The 17500-nt window shown below is 45.3% G+C and overlaps 2 protein-coding genes across 6 annotated transcripts in view; one reads left to right on the top strand and one right to left on the bottom strand.

The window, feature by feature from the left end:
• LOC135548041 (angiopoietin-1 receptor-like) overlaps nt 1-9291 on the top strand; it is a 76327-nt gene extending 67036 nt beyond the window's left edge. For all 3 annotated transcript variants that reach the window (XM_064977237.1, XM_064977236.1, XM_064977238.1), the window contains 7 exons: nt 2846-3036; nt 3393-3506; nt 4289-4359; nt 5235-5275; nt 5702-5798; nt 7098-7197; nt 8450-9291. In XM_064977237.1, coding sequence (XP_064833309.1) covers nt 2846-3036; nt 3393-3506; nt 4289-4359; nt 5235-5275; nt 5702-5798; nt 7098-7197; nt 8450-8524 — 689 coding nt within the window. In that variant the 3' untranslated portion in view covers nt 8525-9291. The remainder of the gene's footprint in view (nt 1-2845; nt 3037-3392; nt 3507-4288; nt 4360-5234; nt 5276-5701; nt 5799-7097; nt 7198-8449) is intronic.
• Nucleotides 9292-14595: 5304 nt separating this feature from the next.
• The window catches only part of LOC135548039 (MOB kinase activator 3B-like), a 68290-nt gene continuing 65385 nt past the window's right edge, over nt 14596-17500 (bottom strand). For all 3 annotated transcript variants that reach the window (XM_064977235.1, XM_064977234.1, XM_064977233.1), the window contains exon 4: nt 14596-16458. In XM_064977235.1, the coding sequence (XP_064833307.1) occupies nt 16429-16458 (30 nt within the window). In that variant the 3' untranslated portion in view covers nt 14596-16428. The remainder of the gene's footprint in view (nt 16459-17500) is intronic.

Below are 17500 nucleotides of genomic sequence, written 5' to 3'. Positions count from 1 at the left end.
TGATCAGATGGGTTTTACTGTTGATCAGATGGGTTTTACTGTTGATCAGATGGGTTTTATTGTTGATCAGATGGGTTTTATTGTTGATCAGATGGGTTTTGCTGTTGATCAGATGGCATTTTGCTGTTGATCAGATGGGTTTTGCTGTTGATCAGATGGGATTTTCTGTTGATCAGATGGGTTTTATTGTTGATCAGATGGGATTTGCTGTTGATCAGATGGGATTTTGCTGTTGATCAGATGGGTTTTGCTGTTGATCAGATGGGATTTTGCTGTTGATCAGATGGGTTTTTCTGTTGATCAGATGGTTTTTGCTGTTGATCAGATGGGTTTTTCTGTTGATCAGATGGGATTTTGCTGTTGATCAGATGGGATTTTGCTGTTGATCAGATGGGATTTTGCTGTTGATCAGATGGGTTTTTGCTGTTGATCAGATGGGTTTTTGCTGTTGATCAGATGGGATTTGCTGTTGATCAGATGGGTTTTATTGTTGATCAGATGGGTTTTACTGTTGACCAGATGGGTTTTTGCTGTTGACCAGATGGGTTTTGCTGTTGACCAGATGGGTTTTTGCTGTTGATCAGATGGGTTTTTGCTGGGCTGTTGCATGTGCCTTGGTAATGCTATTAGAAGAAGAATAATGAAGGTCAATCGATTCCATTTAAAAGACAAAGTGACAGTCAAACAGATGACAGTTTTTCGGAAGGATTCATAGAAATACCCACCTCTCATCAGGGTATCTGTACCTGACCATAGAGTCCCCCCCCCTTCACGGCACGCTGATATAATGTTAGCCACCTCTCTCTGTTACCTCTCATCAGGGTATCTGTACCTGACCATAGAGTCCCCCCTTCACGGCACGCTGATATAATGTTAGCCACCTCTCTCTGTTACCGCTCATCAGGGTATCTGTACCTGACCATAGAGTCCCCCCTCACGGCATGCTGATATAATGTCACCCACCTCTCTCTGTTACCTCTCATCAGGGTATCTGTACCTGACCATAGAGTCCCCCCTCACAGCACGCTGATATAATGTTAGCCACCTCTCTCTGTTACCTCTCATCAGGGTATCTGTACCTGACCATAGAGTCCCCCCCCCCCTTCACGGCACGCTGATATAATGTTAGCCACCTCTCTCTGTTACCTCTCATCAGGGTATCTGTACCTGACCATAGAGTCCCCCCCCTCACAGCACGCTGATATAATGTTAGCCACCTCTCTCTGTTACCTCTCATCAGGGTATCTGTACCTGACCATAGAGTCCCCCCCCCCTCACAGCACGCTGATATAATGTTAGCCACCTCTCTCTGTTACCTCCCATCAGGGTATCTGTACCTGACCATAGAGTCCCCCCTTCACGGCACGCTGATATAATGTCACCCTTCTCTTGGACAGGGTATCTCTAACTAGCCATAGAGTCCCCCCCCTCACGGCACGCTGATATAATGTCACCCACCTCTTGGACAGGGTATCTCTAACTAGCCATAGAGTCCCCCCTCACGGCACGCTGATATAATGTCACCCACCTCTTGGACAGGGTATCTCTAACTAGCCATAGAGTCCCCCCCCTCACGGCACGCTGATATAATGTTACCTACCTCTCTCTGCTACCTCTGATCAGGGTATCTGTACCTGACCATAGAGTCCCCCCCTTACGGCACGCTGATATAATGTCACCCATCTCTTGGACAGGGTATCTCTAACTAGCCATAGAGTCCCCCCCCTCACGGCAAGCTGATATAATGTCACCCACCTCTTGGACACGGTATCTCTAACTAGCCATAGAGTCCCCCCCCCTCACGGCACGCTGATATAATGTCACCCATCTCTTGGACAGGGTATCTCTAACTAGCCATAGAGTAAAGTGATATATGATATTATTAACCAGGTTTTCTACCATGTCTCCAGGTTATCTGTACCTGGCCATAGAGTCCCCCCTCACGGCACGCTGATATAATGTCACCCACCTCTTGGACAGGGTATCTCTAACTAGCCATAGAGTCCCCCCTCACGGCACGCTGATATAATGTCACCCACCTCTTGGACAGGGTATCTCTAACTAGCCATAGAGTAAAGTGATATATGATATTATTAAGCAGGTTTTCTACCATGTCTCCAGGTTATCTGTACCTGGCCATAGAGTTCGCCCCCCCCTCACGGCACGCTGATATAATGTCACCCTTCTCTTGGACAGGGTATCTCTAACTAGCCATAGAGTAAAGTGATATATGATATTATTAAGCAGGTTTTCTACCATGTCTCCAGGTTATCTGTACCTGGCCATAGAGTTCGCCCCTCACGGCACGCTGATATAATGTCACCCACCTCTTGGACAGGGTATCTCTAACTAGCCATAGAGTAAAGTGATATATGATATTATTAACCAGGTTTTCTACCATGTCTCCAGGTTATCTGTACCTGGCCATAGAGTTCGCCCCCCCCTCACGGCACGCTGATATAATGTCACCCACCTCTTGGACAGGGTATCTCTAACTAGCCATAGAGTAAAGTGATATATGATATTATTAAGCAGGTTTTCTACCATGTCTCCAGGTTATCTGTACCTGGCCATAGAGTTCGCCCCCCCCTCACGGCACGCTGATATAATGTCACCCACCTCTTGGACAGGGTATCTCTAACTAGCCATAGAGTAAAGTGATATATGATATTATTAAGCAGGTTTTCTACCATGTCTCCAGGTTATCTGTACCTGGCCATAGAGTCCCCCCCCCTCACGGCACGCTGATATAATGTCACCCATCTCTTGGACAGGGTATCTCTAACTAGCCATAGAGTAAAGTGATATATGATATTATTAAGCAGGTTTTCTACCATGTCTCCAGGTTATCTGTACCTGGCCATAGAGTTCGCCCCTCACGGTAACCTGTTAGACTTCCTGAGGAAGAGCAGAGTGTTGGAGACTGACCCGGCCTTCGCTATCGCTAACAGCACCGCCTCCACCCTCACCTCACAACAGCTGCTCCACTTTGCTGCCGATGTGGCCCGAGGCATGGACTACCTGGCTCAGAAACAGGTCAGTACTGAATATGTGGCCCGAGGTATAGACCAAACTGGTATGTGACCAGGCTAGGTACAGCCCAAACTGATCTGGGACCAGGCTCGGTCCAGCCCAAACTGATCTGGGACCAAGCTCGGTCCAGCCCAAACTGATCTGGCACCAGGTTAGGTACAGCCCAAACTGATCTGGGACCAGGCTAGGTACATCCCAAACTGATCTGGGACCAGGTTAGGTCAGTGCCTTTTTTTATGTTTCAGATCCCAGAGACAAGAGAGTGTGCTTTTAGTCATAAAATCCCATAAACGTTGCACATACTGTGGGATTTATTCTTGTGAGTTGTATATTCTGATCAGATCTCTTGTGATTTCTAGTTCATCCACAGAGACCTGGCAGCCAGGAACATCCTGGTGGGAGACAACTTTGTGGCCAAGATAGCCGACTTTGGTCTGTCCAGAGGTCAGGAGGTCTATGTGAAGAAGACGATGGTAAGAGTCTCTGAAGCTGACACATTTAATGTCAACGTAAATCACAAGGGTTTTATACTATGAAATCATATGATCCTCTCAGACCGCTGTGGTCACAAACAGAAGCCTACCTTTCAGTTGGGGAGAGGGACACACCTGGGCTGCCCACTATCTTAGCTTTGGTTTAGTTTATTAATTCGACCATAAAAAAAACAAAACAAGCACACATAAAACTTAAGATCTATACATGCACATGAATAAAATCATGGAGGATAACACACAATACAGTCTGGGACTTGTGTCCATTATGGACCTCTTGAGACAAGATGGCTGGACAAGATGGAACACAGTATGGAAGTGAAATAATAAAACAAAAACAGAGAAGAAGAACATCTATCTCATCAAAAACAGAGAAGAAGAACATCTATCTCATCAAAAACTGAGAAGAACATCGATCTAATCAAAAACAGAGAAGAAGAACATCTATCTCATCAAAAACAGAGAAGAAGAACATCTATCTAATCAAAAACAGAGAAGAAGAACATCTATCTCATCAAAAACAGAGAAGAACATCTATCTCATCAAAAACAGAGAAGAAGAACATCTATCTCATCAAAAACAGAGAAGAACATCTATCTCATCATTCCAGTTACATCATAGGGGTTATTCATAAGGGCACAGAGGACATCAAACATATTTTTACTTTATTAAAATGATTATTATTATTAATTATGATATTATTATTACTTTATTGGTGCTAAAACTTAGTTGACAAAGACGTGTTTACTGTGTGTGACTGACAGGGACGGTTACCTGTCAGGTGGATGGCCATAGAATCACTGAACTACAGTGTCTACACCACCAACAGTGATGTGTGAGTACTGCATCTTTCATCTGTTTAAAAAAAATGGGAATGGAATGTTCTAGAAGTGTCCAGACACCTTTTTTTGTGATTTCACTAGTTTTTGTGAAACTTACCCTAAACAACAAATCACTTCCTCATACTCGTTGTGTATTATGGGGGGCCCTGAAAAATCATGAACAAAGGCTCCCAAAAAACACCCCCAAAACCTCCTTTTAGAAACGGCAAAGCTCTCAGAACAGTCATGCAGTTCTTCGTTAAACTGTTTCATACCGAATACGTTTAGCTGTTTCATACTGATATTTATCAGCAACGTTATATTCCAGCTCTAAAATACTGAAACTATGTGATCAACAGCTGCAGAAAGAACTTTAAAATACATTTACACTGTATGTATGGTCTGACTGTGTACACGGATTTAATCTCTATCACTTCTCTCTTTTTCTCTCCTCTCTCGTTCCTCTCTCTCTCTCCTCCCTCTCTCTTTTCTCTCGTTCTTTCTTCTCTCTCCACCTCTCTCTCTCCTCTCTCGTTCTTTCTTCTCTCTCTCTCTCCTCCCTCTCTCTTCTCTCCTCTCTCTCCCTCTCTCTCCTCCCTCTCTCTCTCCTCTCTTGTTCTTTCTTCTCTCTCTCTCCTCCCTCTCTCTCTCTTTCTTCTCTCTCTCTTTCTTCTCTCTCTCTCTCTATTCTCTCTCTCCTCTCTTGTTCTTTCTTCTCTCTCCTCTCTCTCTTCTCTCTTGTTCTTTCTTCTTCTCTCTCTCTCTCCTCCCTCTCTCTCTTGTCTCTTCTCTCTCTCTCTTTCTTGTCTCTTCTCTCTCACTTTCTTGTCTCCTCTCTCTCTCTCTCTCTCTCTCTCACTCTCTCTCTCTCTTTTCTCTCTCTCTCCAGATGGTCTTATGGTGTACTTCTCTGGGAGATCGTCAGTTTAGGTTTGTATCCAGTATAACTGTGTTTGTATCCAGGATAATTAGGTTTGTATCCAGGATAATTAGGTTGGTATTCAGGATAATTAGGTTTGTATTCAGGATAATTAGGTTGGTATCCAGGATAATTAGGTTGGTATTCAGGATAATTAGGTTGGTATCCAGGATAATTAGGTTGGTATCCAGGATAATTAGGTTGGTATTCAGGATAATTAGGTTGGTATTCAGGATAATTAGGTTGGTATCCAGATAATTAGGTTTGTATCCAGGATAATTAGGTTTGCATCCAGGATAATTAGGTTTGCATCCAGGATAATAATCTACAATATTGATAATGGATTTGAAATGCAGCCTGATACGTCCAGTGTGCGTACATTACTGTATGTGCGTCTTGTCATGGACAGTGTGTTTTGTGTTGTCCTGGTGTATCAGGGGGTACTCCATACTGTGGGATGACGTGTGCAGAGCTCTATGAGAAACTCCCTCAGAGCTACCGGCTGGAGAAACCCCTCAACTGTGACGATGAGGTGTAAGTAATCTGGACATGGTAGTCTCTGGTCCACAGGGCTCTGGTCCACAGGGCTCTGCTGAAGACTCTGACGGTAGACATCAGAGAATATAGAGACATCAGAGAATATAGAGACATATAGAGACACGCAGAATATAGAGACATATATAATATAGAGACACACAGAATATAGAGACACATAGAATATAGAGACATATAGAATATAGAGACATATATAATATAGAGACACACAGAATATAGAGACACACAGAATATAGAGACATCAGAGAATATAGAGACATATAGAATATAGAGACATCAGAGAATATAGAGACACACAGAACATAGAGACATCAGAGAATATAGAGACACACAGAATATAGAGACACACAGAATATAGAGACACACAGAATATAGAGACACACAGAATATAGAGACACACAGAATATAGAGACACACAGAATATAGAGACATACAGAATATAGAGACACACAGAATATAGAGACACACAGAATATAGAGACATATAGAATATAGAGACACACAGAATATAGAGACATCAGAGAATATAGAGACACACAGAACATAGAGACATCAGAGAATATAGAGACACACAGAATATAGAGACATACAGAATATAGAGACACACAGAATATAGAGACACACAGAATATAGAGACATATAGAATATAGAGACACACAGAATATAGAGACACACAGAATATAGAGACACACAGAATATAGAGACACACAGAATATAGAGACATATAGAATATAGAGACACACAGAATATAGAGACACACAGAATATAGAGACACACAGAATATAGAGACATACAGAATATAGAGACACACAGAATATAGAGACACACAGAATATAGAGACACACAGAATATAGAGACACACAGAATATAGAGACACACAGAATATAGAGACACACAGAATATAGAGACATACAGAATATAGAGACACACAGAATATAGAGACACACAGAATATAGAGACACACAGAATATAGAGACACACAGAATATAGAGACACACAGAATATAGAGACACATAGAATATAGAGACACACAGAATATAGAGACACACAGAATATAGAGACACACAGAATATAGAGACACACAGAATATAGAGACACACAGAATATAGAGACACACAGAATATAGAGACATACAGAATATAGAGACACGCATGAAGGAAACAAGGAAATTATAAGGGTACAGTTTTAAAAACAAAAATAATAAGTTCAAATCAGATTCAAGGCTATTTGCGGTATGTATTGAATCCATTTTCCACCCCTCTCCTGTGTTGTTGTCTAGGTATGACCTGATGGGTCAGTGCTGGAGAGAAAAGCCCTATGAGAGGCCCTCGTTTCAACAGATACTGGTCTCCCTCAACAGGATGCTGGAGGAGAGGAAGGTAAAACACACTTTATTTTTCACTCATTCATCTACTCCGTCATTGGTAATAAAAAACAACAACACATAGGACATTCAGCAGTAGGAAGTTCCAGTAGGAAGTAGGAAGTTCCAGTAGGAAGTAGGAAGTTCAAGTAGGAAGTTGAAGTAGGAAGTAGGAAGTTGAAGTAGGAAGTTGAAGTAGGAGGTAGGAAGTTGAAGTAGGAGGTAGGAAGTTGAAGTAGGAAGTTGAAGTTGGAAGTTGAAGTAGGAAGTAGGAAGTTGAAGTAGGAAGTTCCATTAGGAAGTAGGAAGTTACAGTAGGAGGTAGGAAGTTGAAGTAGGAAGTTACAGTAGGAAGTAGGAAGGTACAGTAGGAAGTAGGAAGTTACAGTAGGAAGTAGGAAGTTACAGTAGAGGTAGGAAGTTACAGTAGGAAGTAGGAAGTTACAGTAGGAGGTAGGAAGTTACAGTAGGAAGTAGGAAGTTACAGTAGGAGGTAGGAAGTTGCAGTAGGAAGTAGGAAGTTGATGTAGGAAGTTACAGTAGGAAGTTACAGTAGGAAGTTCCAGTAGGAAGTTGCAGTAGGATGTAGGAAGTTGAAGTAGGAAGTTCCAGTAGGAAGTTGCAGTAGGAAGTTACAGTAGGAAGTTCCAGTAGGAAGTAGGAAGTTACAGTAGGAAGTAGGAAGTTACAGTAGGAGGTAGGAAGTTGCAATAGGAAGTAGGAAGTTACAGTAGGAAGTTACAGTAGGAAGTAGGAAGTTACAGTAGGAAGTAGGAAGTTACAGTAGGAGGTAGGAAGTTGCAGTAGGAAGTAGGAAGTTGAAGTAGGAAGTTCCAGTAGGAAGTTGCAGTAGGAAGTTACAGTCGGAGGTTCCAGTAGGAAGTTACAGTAGGAAGTTACAGTAGGAAGTAGGAAGTTCCAGTAGTAAGTTGCAGTAGGAAGTTACAGTAGGTAGTTCCAGTAGGAAGTTACAGTAGGAAGTAGGAAGTTCCAGTAGGAAGTTGCAGTATGAAGTAGGAAGTTCCAGTAGGAAGTTGCAGTAGGAAGTTCCAGTAGGAAGTTACAGTAGGAAGTTACAGTAGGAAGTAGGAAGTTACAGTAGGAAGTTCCAGTAGGAAGTTCCAGTAGGAAGTAGGAAGTTACAGTAGGAAGTTCCAGTAGGAAGTAGTAGCCACACCGTAGGTACAGGGTATGACAGTCGCCCATCGCAAGCTTTCTCGATCAGTTAATTAAGTACAGAACCCTATTTCTCTTCCTGTTGTTTCTAGACATATGTCAACACCACCCTGTATGAGAAGTTCACCTATGCTGGTATCGACTGCTCCGCTGAGGAAGCTGGCTGACCTTGTGCTAAACCTAAAAACTACAGTATTTCACTACCACTGCGTTGTACGGAGAATTATAAAGTTACATGGTTTAAGAAATCCTCTTACAAGGGATTCACAGACTAGTATTTTGCACATATTGTGTATTCCAAGTTATGTGCTAACTTTTGTCCAATCATAAACTGACTTTCAAAACGGTAATCCTTGATGTTAAGTTGTTGTTGTTGTTGTTGTTGATGATTCTTCTGTTTTGATGAACCGTCCACCCTATTCCCCCATACTGTATAGTGCACTACCTAGGGGCCCTGGTCAAAAGTAGTGCACTGGAAAGGGAATAGTGCCATTTTGGACACAGGCTATGATAGTCGCTGGCTGACCGATAACAACAGTGTAACTGTTGACCTTACAGATGGAGGATCTTAATTTGAGCCAGTTTTCTACAGCTGAAAAATAATCCTGCAGCAACAGGAAATGTGAATTATTACGCGGGTTATTTTTCATTAGGTGCAAATCAAGTCTGACATTTTAAAGTGGAAATTACAAAATGTAGAAGCCTTTTTAAACCTTGAATAATACACTACAAGTTTGCATTTTCAGCTGTGTAGGAAAATTCCCAACAACAAAAAAGTGATCAAATGAAGAACCTACATCTGTATAGTGTAACATACATGGCAGCCTGCTGTAATATCAGATGTAAATGTCTTTAAGAAACCATTACTTAATTAAAAAATGGTATCCTTAAAATTAATAAAACGTTTTGTGATTAAATTCTTATCTGTGATGTATGACTTGTGTGATACTTAAAAAACAAAAAAATGTACAAAGAGATGACTGCAACAAAGCATACCACCTAATAATCAAGCAGTACACTATGATTTCATGACACAAGTCAGTAATACTGGAGTTATTCTGTCCAGATAGTTCAGGATAGGTCAGTGGTCCTGGGTTGAGTGTCCAGTAGAAATCCAGTCCATATCTGGCTGTTACCGCCACGGTCTCCTCGCAGGGTCTTCTGTTTGCTACAGGTCTGATCCTAGTCTCTGGGTCACTCTATGGTCTGGGTCCACAGGGCTGTCACTAGTCTCTGGTCCACAGGGCTGTCCCTAGTCTCTGGTCCACTCTATGGTCCGGCTCCACAGGGCTGTATCTAGTCCACAGGGCTGTCCCTAGTCTTTGGTCCACAGGGCTGTCACTAGTCTCTGGTCCACAGGGCTGTATCTAGTCCACAGGGCTGTCCCTAGTCTTTGGGTCACTCTGTGGTCTGAGTCCACAGGGCTGTCTCTGGTCCACAGGGCTGTCTCTAGTCCACAGGGCTGTCCCTAGTCTCTGGTCCACAGTGCTGTCACTAGTCTCTGGTCCACAGGGCTGTCACTAGTCTCTGGTCCACAGGGCTGTCCCTAGTCTCTGGTCCACAGGGCTGTCCCTAGTCTCTGGTCCACAAGTCTGTCACTAGTCTCTGGTCCACAGGGCTGTCCCTAGTCTCTGGTCCACAAGGCTGTCCCTAGTCTCTGGTCCACAGGGCTGTCCCTAGTCTCTGGTCCACAGGGCTGTCTCTGGTCCACAGGGCTGTCCCTAGTCTCTGGTCCACAGGGCTGTCCCTAGTCTTTGGTCCACAGGGCTGTCCCTAGTCTCTGGTCCACAGGGCTGTCTCTGGTCCACAGGGCTGTCCCTAGTCTCTGGTCCACAGGGCTGTCCCTAGTCTCTGGTCCACAGGGCTGTCACTAGTCTCTGGTCCACAGGGCTGTCCCTAGTCTCTGGTCCACAGGGCTGTCCCTAGTCTCTGGTCCACAGGGCTGTCCCTAGTCTCTGGTCCACAAGTCTGTCACTAGTCTCTGGTCCACAGGGCTGTCCCTAGTCTCTGGTCCACAGGGATGTCCCTAGTCTCTGGTCCACAAGGCTGTCACTAGTCTCTGGGTCACTCTGTGGTCTGAGTCCACAGGGCTGTCTCTGGTCCACAGGGCTGTCTCTAGTCCACAGGGCTGTCTCTGGTCCACAGGGCTGTCACTAGTCTCTGGTCCACAGGGCTGTCACTAGTCTCTGGTCCACAAGGCTGTCCCTAGTCTCTGGTCCACAGGCTATGATAGTCGCTGGCTGACCGATAACAACAGTGTAACTGTTGACCTTACAGATGGAGGATCTTAATTTGAGCCAGTTTTCTACAGCTGAAAAATAATCCTGCAGCAACAGGAAATGTGAATTATTACGCGGGTTATTTTTCATTAGGTGCAAATCAAGTCTGACATTTTAAAGTGGAAATTACAAAATGTAGAAGCCTTTTTAAACCTTGAATAATACACTACAAGTTTGCATTTTCAGCTGTGTAGGAAAATTCCCAACAACAAAAAAAGTGATCAAATGAAGAACCTACATCTGTATAGTGTAACATACATGGCAGCCTGCTGTAATATCAGATGTAAATGTCTTTAAGAAACCATTACTTAATTAAAAAATGGTATCCTTAAAATTAATAAAACGTTTTGTGATTAAATTCTTATCTGTGATTTATGACTTGTGTGATACTTAAAAAACAAAAAATGTACAAAGAGATGACTGCAACAAAGCATACCACCTAATAATCAAGCAGTACACTATGATTTCATGACACAAGTCAGTAATACTGGAGTCTGTCACTAGTCTCTGGTCCACAGGGCTGTCCCTAGTCTCTGGTCCACAAGGCTGTCCCTAGTCTCTGGTCCACAGGGCTGTCCCTAGTCTCTGGTCCACAGGGCTGTCTCTGGTCCACAGGGCTGTCCCTAGTCTCTGGTCCACAGGGCTGTCCCTAGTCTTTGGTCCACAGGGCTGTCCCTAGTCTCTGGTCCACAGGGCTGTCTCTGGTCCACAGGGCTGTCCCTAGTCTCTGGTCCACAGGGCTGTCCCTAGTCTCTGGTCCACAGGGCTGTCACTAGTCTCTGGTCCACAGGGCTGTCCCTAGTCTCTCTGGTCCACAGGGCTGTCCCTAGTCTCTGGTCCACAGGGCTGTCCTAGTCTCTGGTCCACAAGTCTGTCACTAGTCTCTGGTCCACAGGGCTGTCCCTAGTCTCTGGTCCACAGGGATGTCCCTAGTCTCTGGTCCACAAGGCTGTCACTAGTCTCTGGGTCACTCTGTGGTCTGAGTCCACAGGGCTGTCTCTGGTCCACAGGGCTGTCTCTAGTCCACAGGGCTGTCTCTGGTCCACAGGGCTGTCACTAGTCTCTGGTCCACAGGGCTGTCACTAGTCTCTGGTCCACAAGGCTGTCCCTAGTCTCTGGTCCATAGGGCTGTCCCTAGTCTCTGGTCCACAGGGCTGTCCCTAGTCTCTGGTCCACAGGGCTGTCTCTGGTCCACAGGGCTGTCCCTAGTCTCCGGTCCACAGGGCTGTCCCTAGTCTCTGGTCCACAGGGCTGTCCCTAGTCTCTGGTCCACAAGGCTGTCACTAGTCTCTGGTCCACAGGGCTGTCCCTAGTCTCTGGTCCACAAGGCTGTCCCTAGTCTCTGGTCCACAGGGCTGTCCCTAGTCTCTGGTCCACAGGGCTGTCCCTAGTCTCTGGTCCACAAGGCTGTCACTAGTCTCTGGACCACTCTATGGTCCGGCTCCACAGGGCTGTCTCTGGTCCACAGGGCTGTCTCTGGTCCACAGGGCTGTCTCTGGTCCACAGGGCTGTCCCTCACAGATCTCCCTCTGGGCAGAGATAATACACACCTCATATACCCTGAACGATGCGAAAGCTGCCGCCACGATACACGATCCTCCCAGGATATACCACCAGCTGAAGAAGCCGAAGGACACGCCCTTCACGATGCAGTACAGGCGAAACACACCAGGAAGATCATCGACACGATCTGAACACACACCGGCGGGCTGCTGGCCTCCTCACCCATAGAGGAAAAGTCTAGGCTGTACCACCGACTGGTAGGTCTGAACTGCAAGAGTTGGTGTCTCTCATGGGACAAAGGAGGCGCAAGTTTTGGCCCAAAGACAAGACTCTCGTTGGAAGACGATTGTCGCACCGTTAGCTACGAGGAATAAGTCAATCATGTACCAACCGACATGTCAGCATTAAACCTCCTCTTCGGTTAGACAGACAGAGACACACAGTCACTGAGCTCCACTGAGGTGAGAGGTACTGTAGAGGTGGGCTGTGAGTGCCTGGTCAGCTTTATATATTAGCCTACTGTTGTACATGGATCTGATTGATTAGACGAAACAACTCTCTTTTTAATTAGCTGTGGTGAGGATCAACCTTGACTTTAATCCATGTCGAGAACCTCTGAGGTGAATTTAAAAAAAAACACACTGGTGGATTAAAACACTGTGAGTGGCTGTCCATGGAGAGAACTCTTCCTACAGTGAGGTGTTTAGCATGTTAGCCTCTGTGCTATTTATCACCCATCTAATCACAGTGAGGTGTTAGCATGTTAGCCTCTGTGCTATTTATCACCCAACTAATCCCAGTGAGGGTTAGCATGTTAGCCTCTGTGCTATTTATCACCCATCTAATCACAGTGAGGGTTAGCATGTTAGCCTCTGTGCTATTTATCACCCATCTAATCACAGTGAGGGTTAGCATGTTAGCCTCTGTGCTATCTATTATCAATCTAATCACAGTGAGGGTTAGCATGTTAGCCTCTGTGCTATCTATTATCAATCTAATCACAGTGAGGGTTAGCATGTTAGCCTCTGTTCTATCTATTATCAATCTAATCACAGTTTGGGTTAGCACAGAGGCTAACATGCTATCTATTATCCATCTAATCACGGTGAGGGTTAGCATGTTAGCCTCTGTGCTATCTATTATCAATCTAACCGCAGTGTGGGTTAGCACAGAGGCTAACATGCTATCTATTATCCATCTAATCACGGTGAGGGTTAGCATGTTAGCCTCTGTGCTATCAATAATCCATCTAATCACAGATAGTGTATAAGTAAACTAAGCTAAACTAATGAGCTCAGAATAAGAGATTGACCCGCTGTGTATCTCTCAACAACAGATGTGCCCATTCTGTATCGCAAACAACACCAGTAGGCATGTACTGTTTAAAATCACCTTGTGAAAAGATAGAAACTTTTTTCTGGAAGGAATCAAAACTTTATTGTTTCTGGTGTAGTAATGTTTACATGGAATCATGAACAGTCAAACTAAATGTAAAAAAAAATTGTAAATAAGTGTCAGTGTCTAGTTGACAATATTATCATCGCTTTGTCGGTCAGACACTTTGTGTTGGTTATTGTAAACTGAACAGTCAAAGGTACAGACTGATGATTGGATAACAAACATGATTTTAGTGTTGCTAAAGTATCATAAATAGATATTCACTAGGCTAAGGATGCCAGCACAACAAGTTCATTGACATAGAAAGAAGTCCTCGTGGTGAAGTAATGAAAAACAGGATCATGATGGATGAACACCTGAAAGGACCAATGAAACTACAAAAAACCCGGCAATATCACATCTACATAAGTATTCAGACCCTTTGCGTAGTACTTTGTTGAAGCACCTTTGGCCGTGAAGACATCCTCCAGTCTTCTTGGGTTTGACGCTACAAGCTTGGCACACCTGTATTTGGAGAGTTTCTCCCATTCTTCTCTGCAGATCCTCTCAAACTCTGTCAGGTTGTAATGGGAGCTATTTTCAGGTCTCTCCAGAGATCGGGTTCAAGTCCGGGCTCCGCCTGGGCCACTCAAGGACATTCAGAGACTTGTCCCGAAGCCACTCCTGCGTTGTCTTGGCTGTGTGCTCAGGGTCGTTGTTCTGTTGGAAGGTGAACCTTCACCCCAGTTATAGAGGTCCTGAGTGCTCTGGAGCAGATTTTCATTAAGAATCTCTCTGTACTTTGTTCTGTTCATCTTTCCCTCGATTCTGACTAGTCTCCCAGTCCCTGTCGCTGAAAAACATCCCCACAGCCTGATGCTGCCACCACAATGCTTCACCGTAGAGATGGTGCCTGGTTTTCTCCAGACATAAGGCTTGGCATTCAGTCCAAAAAAATTAAATCTTGGTTTCATCAGACCAGAGAATGTTTAGGTGCCTTTTGGCAAACTCCAAGCGGGCTGTCATGTGCCTTTTACTGAGGAGTGGCTTCCGTCTGGCCGCTCTACCATAAAGGCCTGATTGGTGGAGTGCTGCAGAGATGGTTGTTCTTCTGGAAGGTTCTCCCATCTCCACAGAGGAACTCTGGAGCACTGTCAGAGTGACCATTGGGTTCTTGGTCACCTCCCTGACCAAGGCCCTTCATCCCTGATTGCTCAATTTGGCCGGGAGGCCAGCTCTAAACTTTTTCCATTTTAGAATGATGGAGGCCACTGTTTTCTTGGGGATCTTCAAAGCTACAGAAAATATTTGGTACCCTTCCCCAGATCCGTGCCTGGACACAATCCGGTATCGGAGCTCTACAGACAACGCCTTCGACCTCATGGTTTGGTTTTGCTCTGACAACTGTGGGACCTTATATAGACATGTGTGTGCCTTTCTAAATCATGTCCAATCAATTTAATTTACCACAGGTGGACTCCAATCAAGTTGTAGAAACATCTCAAGGATAATCCATGGAAACAGGATGCACCTGAGCTCAATTTCGAGTGTCATAGCAAAGGGTCTGAATACTTATGAAAATAAAGTATTTCTGTTTTTAATTTGTCATTATGGGATATTGTGATGTCATTCTGGGGTTATTGTGATGTCATTATGGGGTATTGTGAAGTAATTATGGGGTATTGTGATGTAATTATGGGGTATTGTGACGTAGATTGATTAGGAAAAGATGTATGTAATCCGTTTTAGAATAAGGCTGTAACGTAACAACATGTAGAAAAAGTCAAGGGGTCTGAATTTCGGATGAACTATATCGTGCACTGCCTTTGCCCATAGTCCAAAGGGTCCCATAGGGTCCTGGTCAACCATAGTGCACTGCCTTTGCCCATAGGGCCCCGTAGGGTCCCATAGAGCCCTGGTCAACAGTAGTGCACTAAATAAGGAATAGGATTCCATTCCTACGTTTTGATTTGACAGTCAGCCAGCCAGCTTGCCAGTCAATCAGTCAGTCAGTCAGCTGGCCAGTGAATAAGTCAGCCAGCTGGCCAGTGAATCAGTCAGCCAGCCAGCTGGCCAGTCAATCAGTCAGTCATCCAGCTGGCCAGTGAAACAGTCAGCTAGCCAGCTGGCCAGTGAATCAGTCAGCCAGCTGGCCAGTGAATCAGTCAGCCAGCCAGCTGGCCAGTCAATCAGTCAGTCAGTCAGCTGGCCAGTGAATCAGTCAGCCAGCTGGCCAGTGAATCAGTCAGCCAGCCAGCTGGCCAGTCAATCAGTCAGTCATCCAGCTGGCCAGTGAAACAGTCAGCTAGCCAGCTGGCCAGTGAATCAGCCAGCCAGCTGGCCAGTCAATCAGTCAGTCATCCAGCTGGCCAGTGAAACAGTCAGCTAGCCAGCTGGCCAGTGAATCAGTCAGCCAGCTGGCCAGTGAATGTCAGTCATCCAGCTGGCCAGTGAATGTCAGTCATCCAGCTGGCCAGTGAATGTCAGTCATCCAGCTGGCCAGTGAATCAGTCAGCCAGCCTGCCAGTAAGTCAGTTAGTAAGTAAGTGGTCCTAGTAGTCATACTCTCATATTGAACATAATCAACTCATGCAAACATTAGTTAGTCAGCTCCTCCTCTGTGATCTGGTGTTATAGAGAGAATGATTTAACGTGACAAACTACAGCAGAGTCTAGAAGTCTCTGCTACAGTGTTGATCGTACAAGTAGTAGAGTCTGTCCTCGCTACAGTGTGGATCCAGCCAGGCAGGCGTATCTGCAGGTAACAGGTTCTTGTACGGCTACCAGACGCACGGTGATGATGTGATCAAGCTTCAGAGGCATGTCTGCTGCTCACTGGACCCCTCCCACAGCGTATCCACGGCAACCTCCTGCCAGGCCATCGGCAGCTCCAGTGGTTCTGCTACGACACCTCAGTGACACATCCCAGACGTCATATCTTTCTGCAAGAGATAAATAAGTTACTAGAGAGTGAGAGGATGGAACTGATTCAACATTCAATTAATTTGTTTACAACAACACCTGTGACTGCGCTCCATTCGATGGTATGTCATGACAACTGTTCGGTCAAGACAGGTGCAAATCCCTGTATCAGCGGAGAATGAGTTTGCAGTAGGAAGTTACAGTAGGAAGTAGGAAGTTTGGCAAACTGAGCTGAGCTCCACCTTGGTGAGAGGGCTATCGCCACTCTCAAGGTCAACATACTAACACACCTAGCCTGATGGCCTGCTAATACACACTGGCTGTCAGCCTATTAGGCACAAGGTACACCCAGAGAACTCACAGCCAGGTTGCTAGGCAACAGCCTTCCTTCCAGGGGCCAGTAGAAGGGTAGCACCAAGACCTACAGTCGTCCTGGTCTTTATTTCTGCCTCATGTGTGCAGCTGTATTTGTTTATTTTCTGTTGCCTAGGAGATCTATACTACACAAGAGCTGGACTGAAGGAACACATATAATCCCGCAGGCCATTCCCCCATATTCCCCCATTCCCCCATATTCCCCCATTCCCCCATATTCCCCCATCACTCCTCTTGTCTGAATCTTTCCCCTGAGCCAGCATAAGGCCAAATGAGAAGGACTCACAGGAGCTGGCAGAAGACATCTGTCTGTCACTGCCGTGTACTGGCGACCAGAACCAGACTGATCCCATCTCCCTGCCGTTTACTGGAGACCAGAACCAGACTGATCCCATCTCCCTGCCGTTAATGGAGACCAGAACCAGACTGATCCCATCTCCCTGCCGTGTACTGGAGACCAGAACCAGACTGATCCCATCTCCCTGCCGTTAATGGCGACCAGAACCAGACTGATCCCATCTCCCTGCCGTTAATGGAGACCAGAACCAGACTGATCCCATCTCCCTGCCGTGTACTGGAGACCAGAACCAGACTGATCCCATCTCCCTGCCGTGTACTGGAGACCAGAACCAGACTGATCCCATCTCCCTGCCGTGTACTGGAGACCAGAACCAGAATGATCCCATC

Source organism: Oncorhynchus masou, chromosome 11 (assembly GCF_036934945.1).
Source record: "Oncorhynchus masou masou isolate Uvic2021 chromosome 11, UVic_Omas_1.1, whole genome shotgun sequence".
NCBI lineage: Eukaryota > Metazoa > Chordata > Actinopteri > Salmoniformes > Salmonidae > Oncorhynchus > Oncorhynchus masou.
This window is presented reverse-complemented; position numbering and strand designations above follow the sequence as displayed.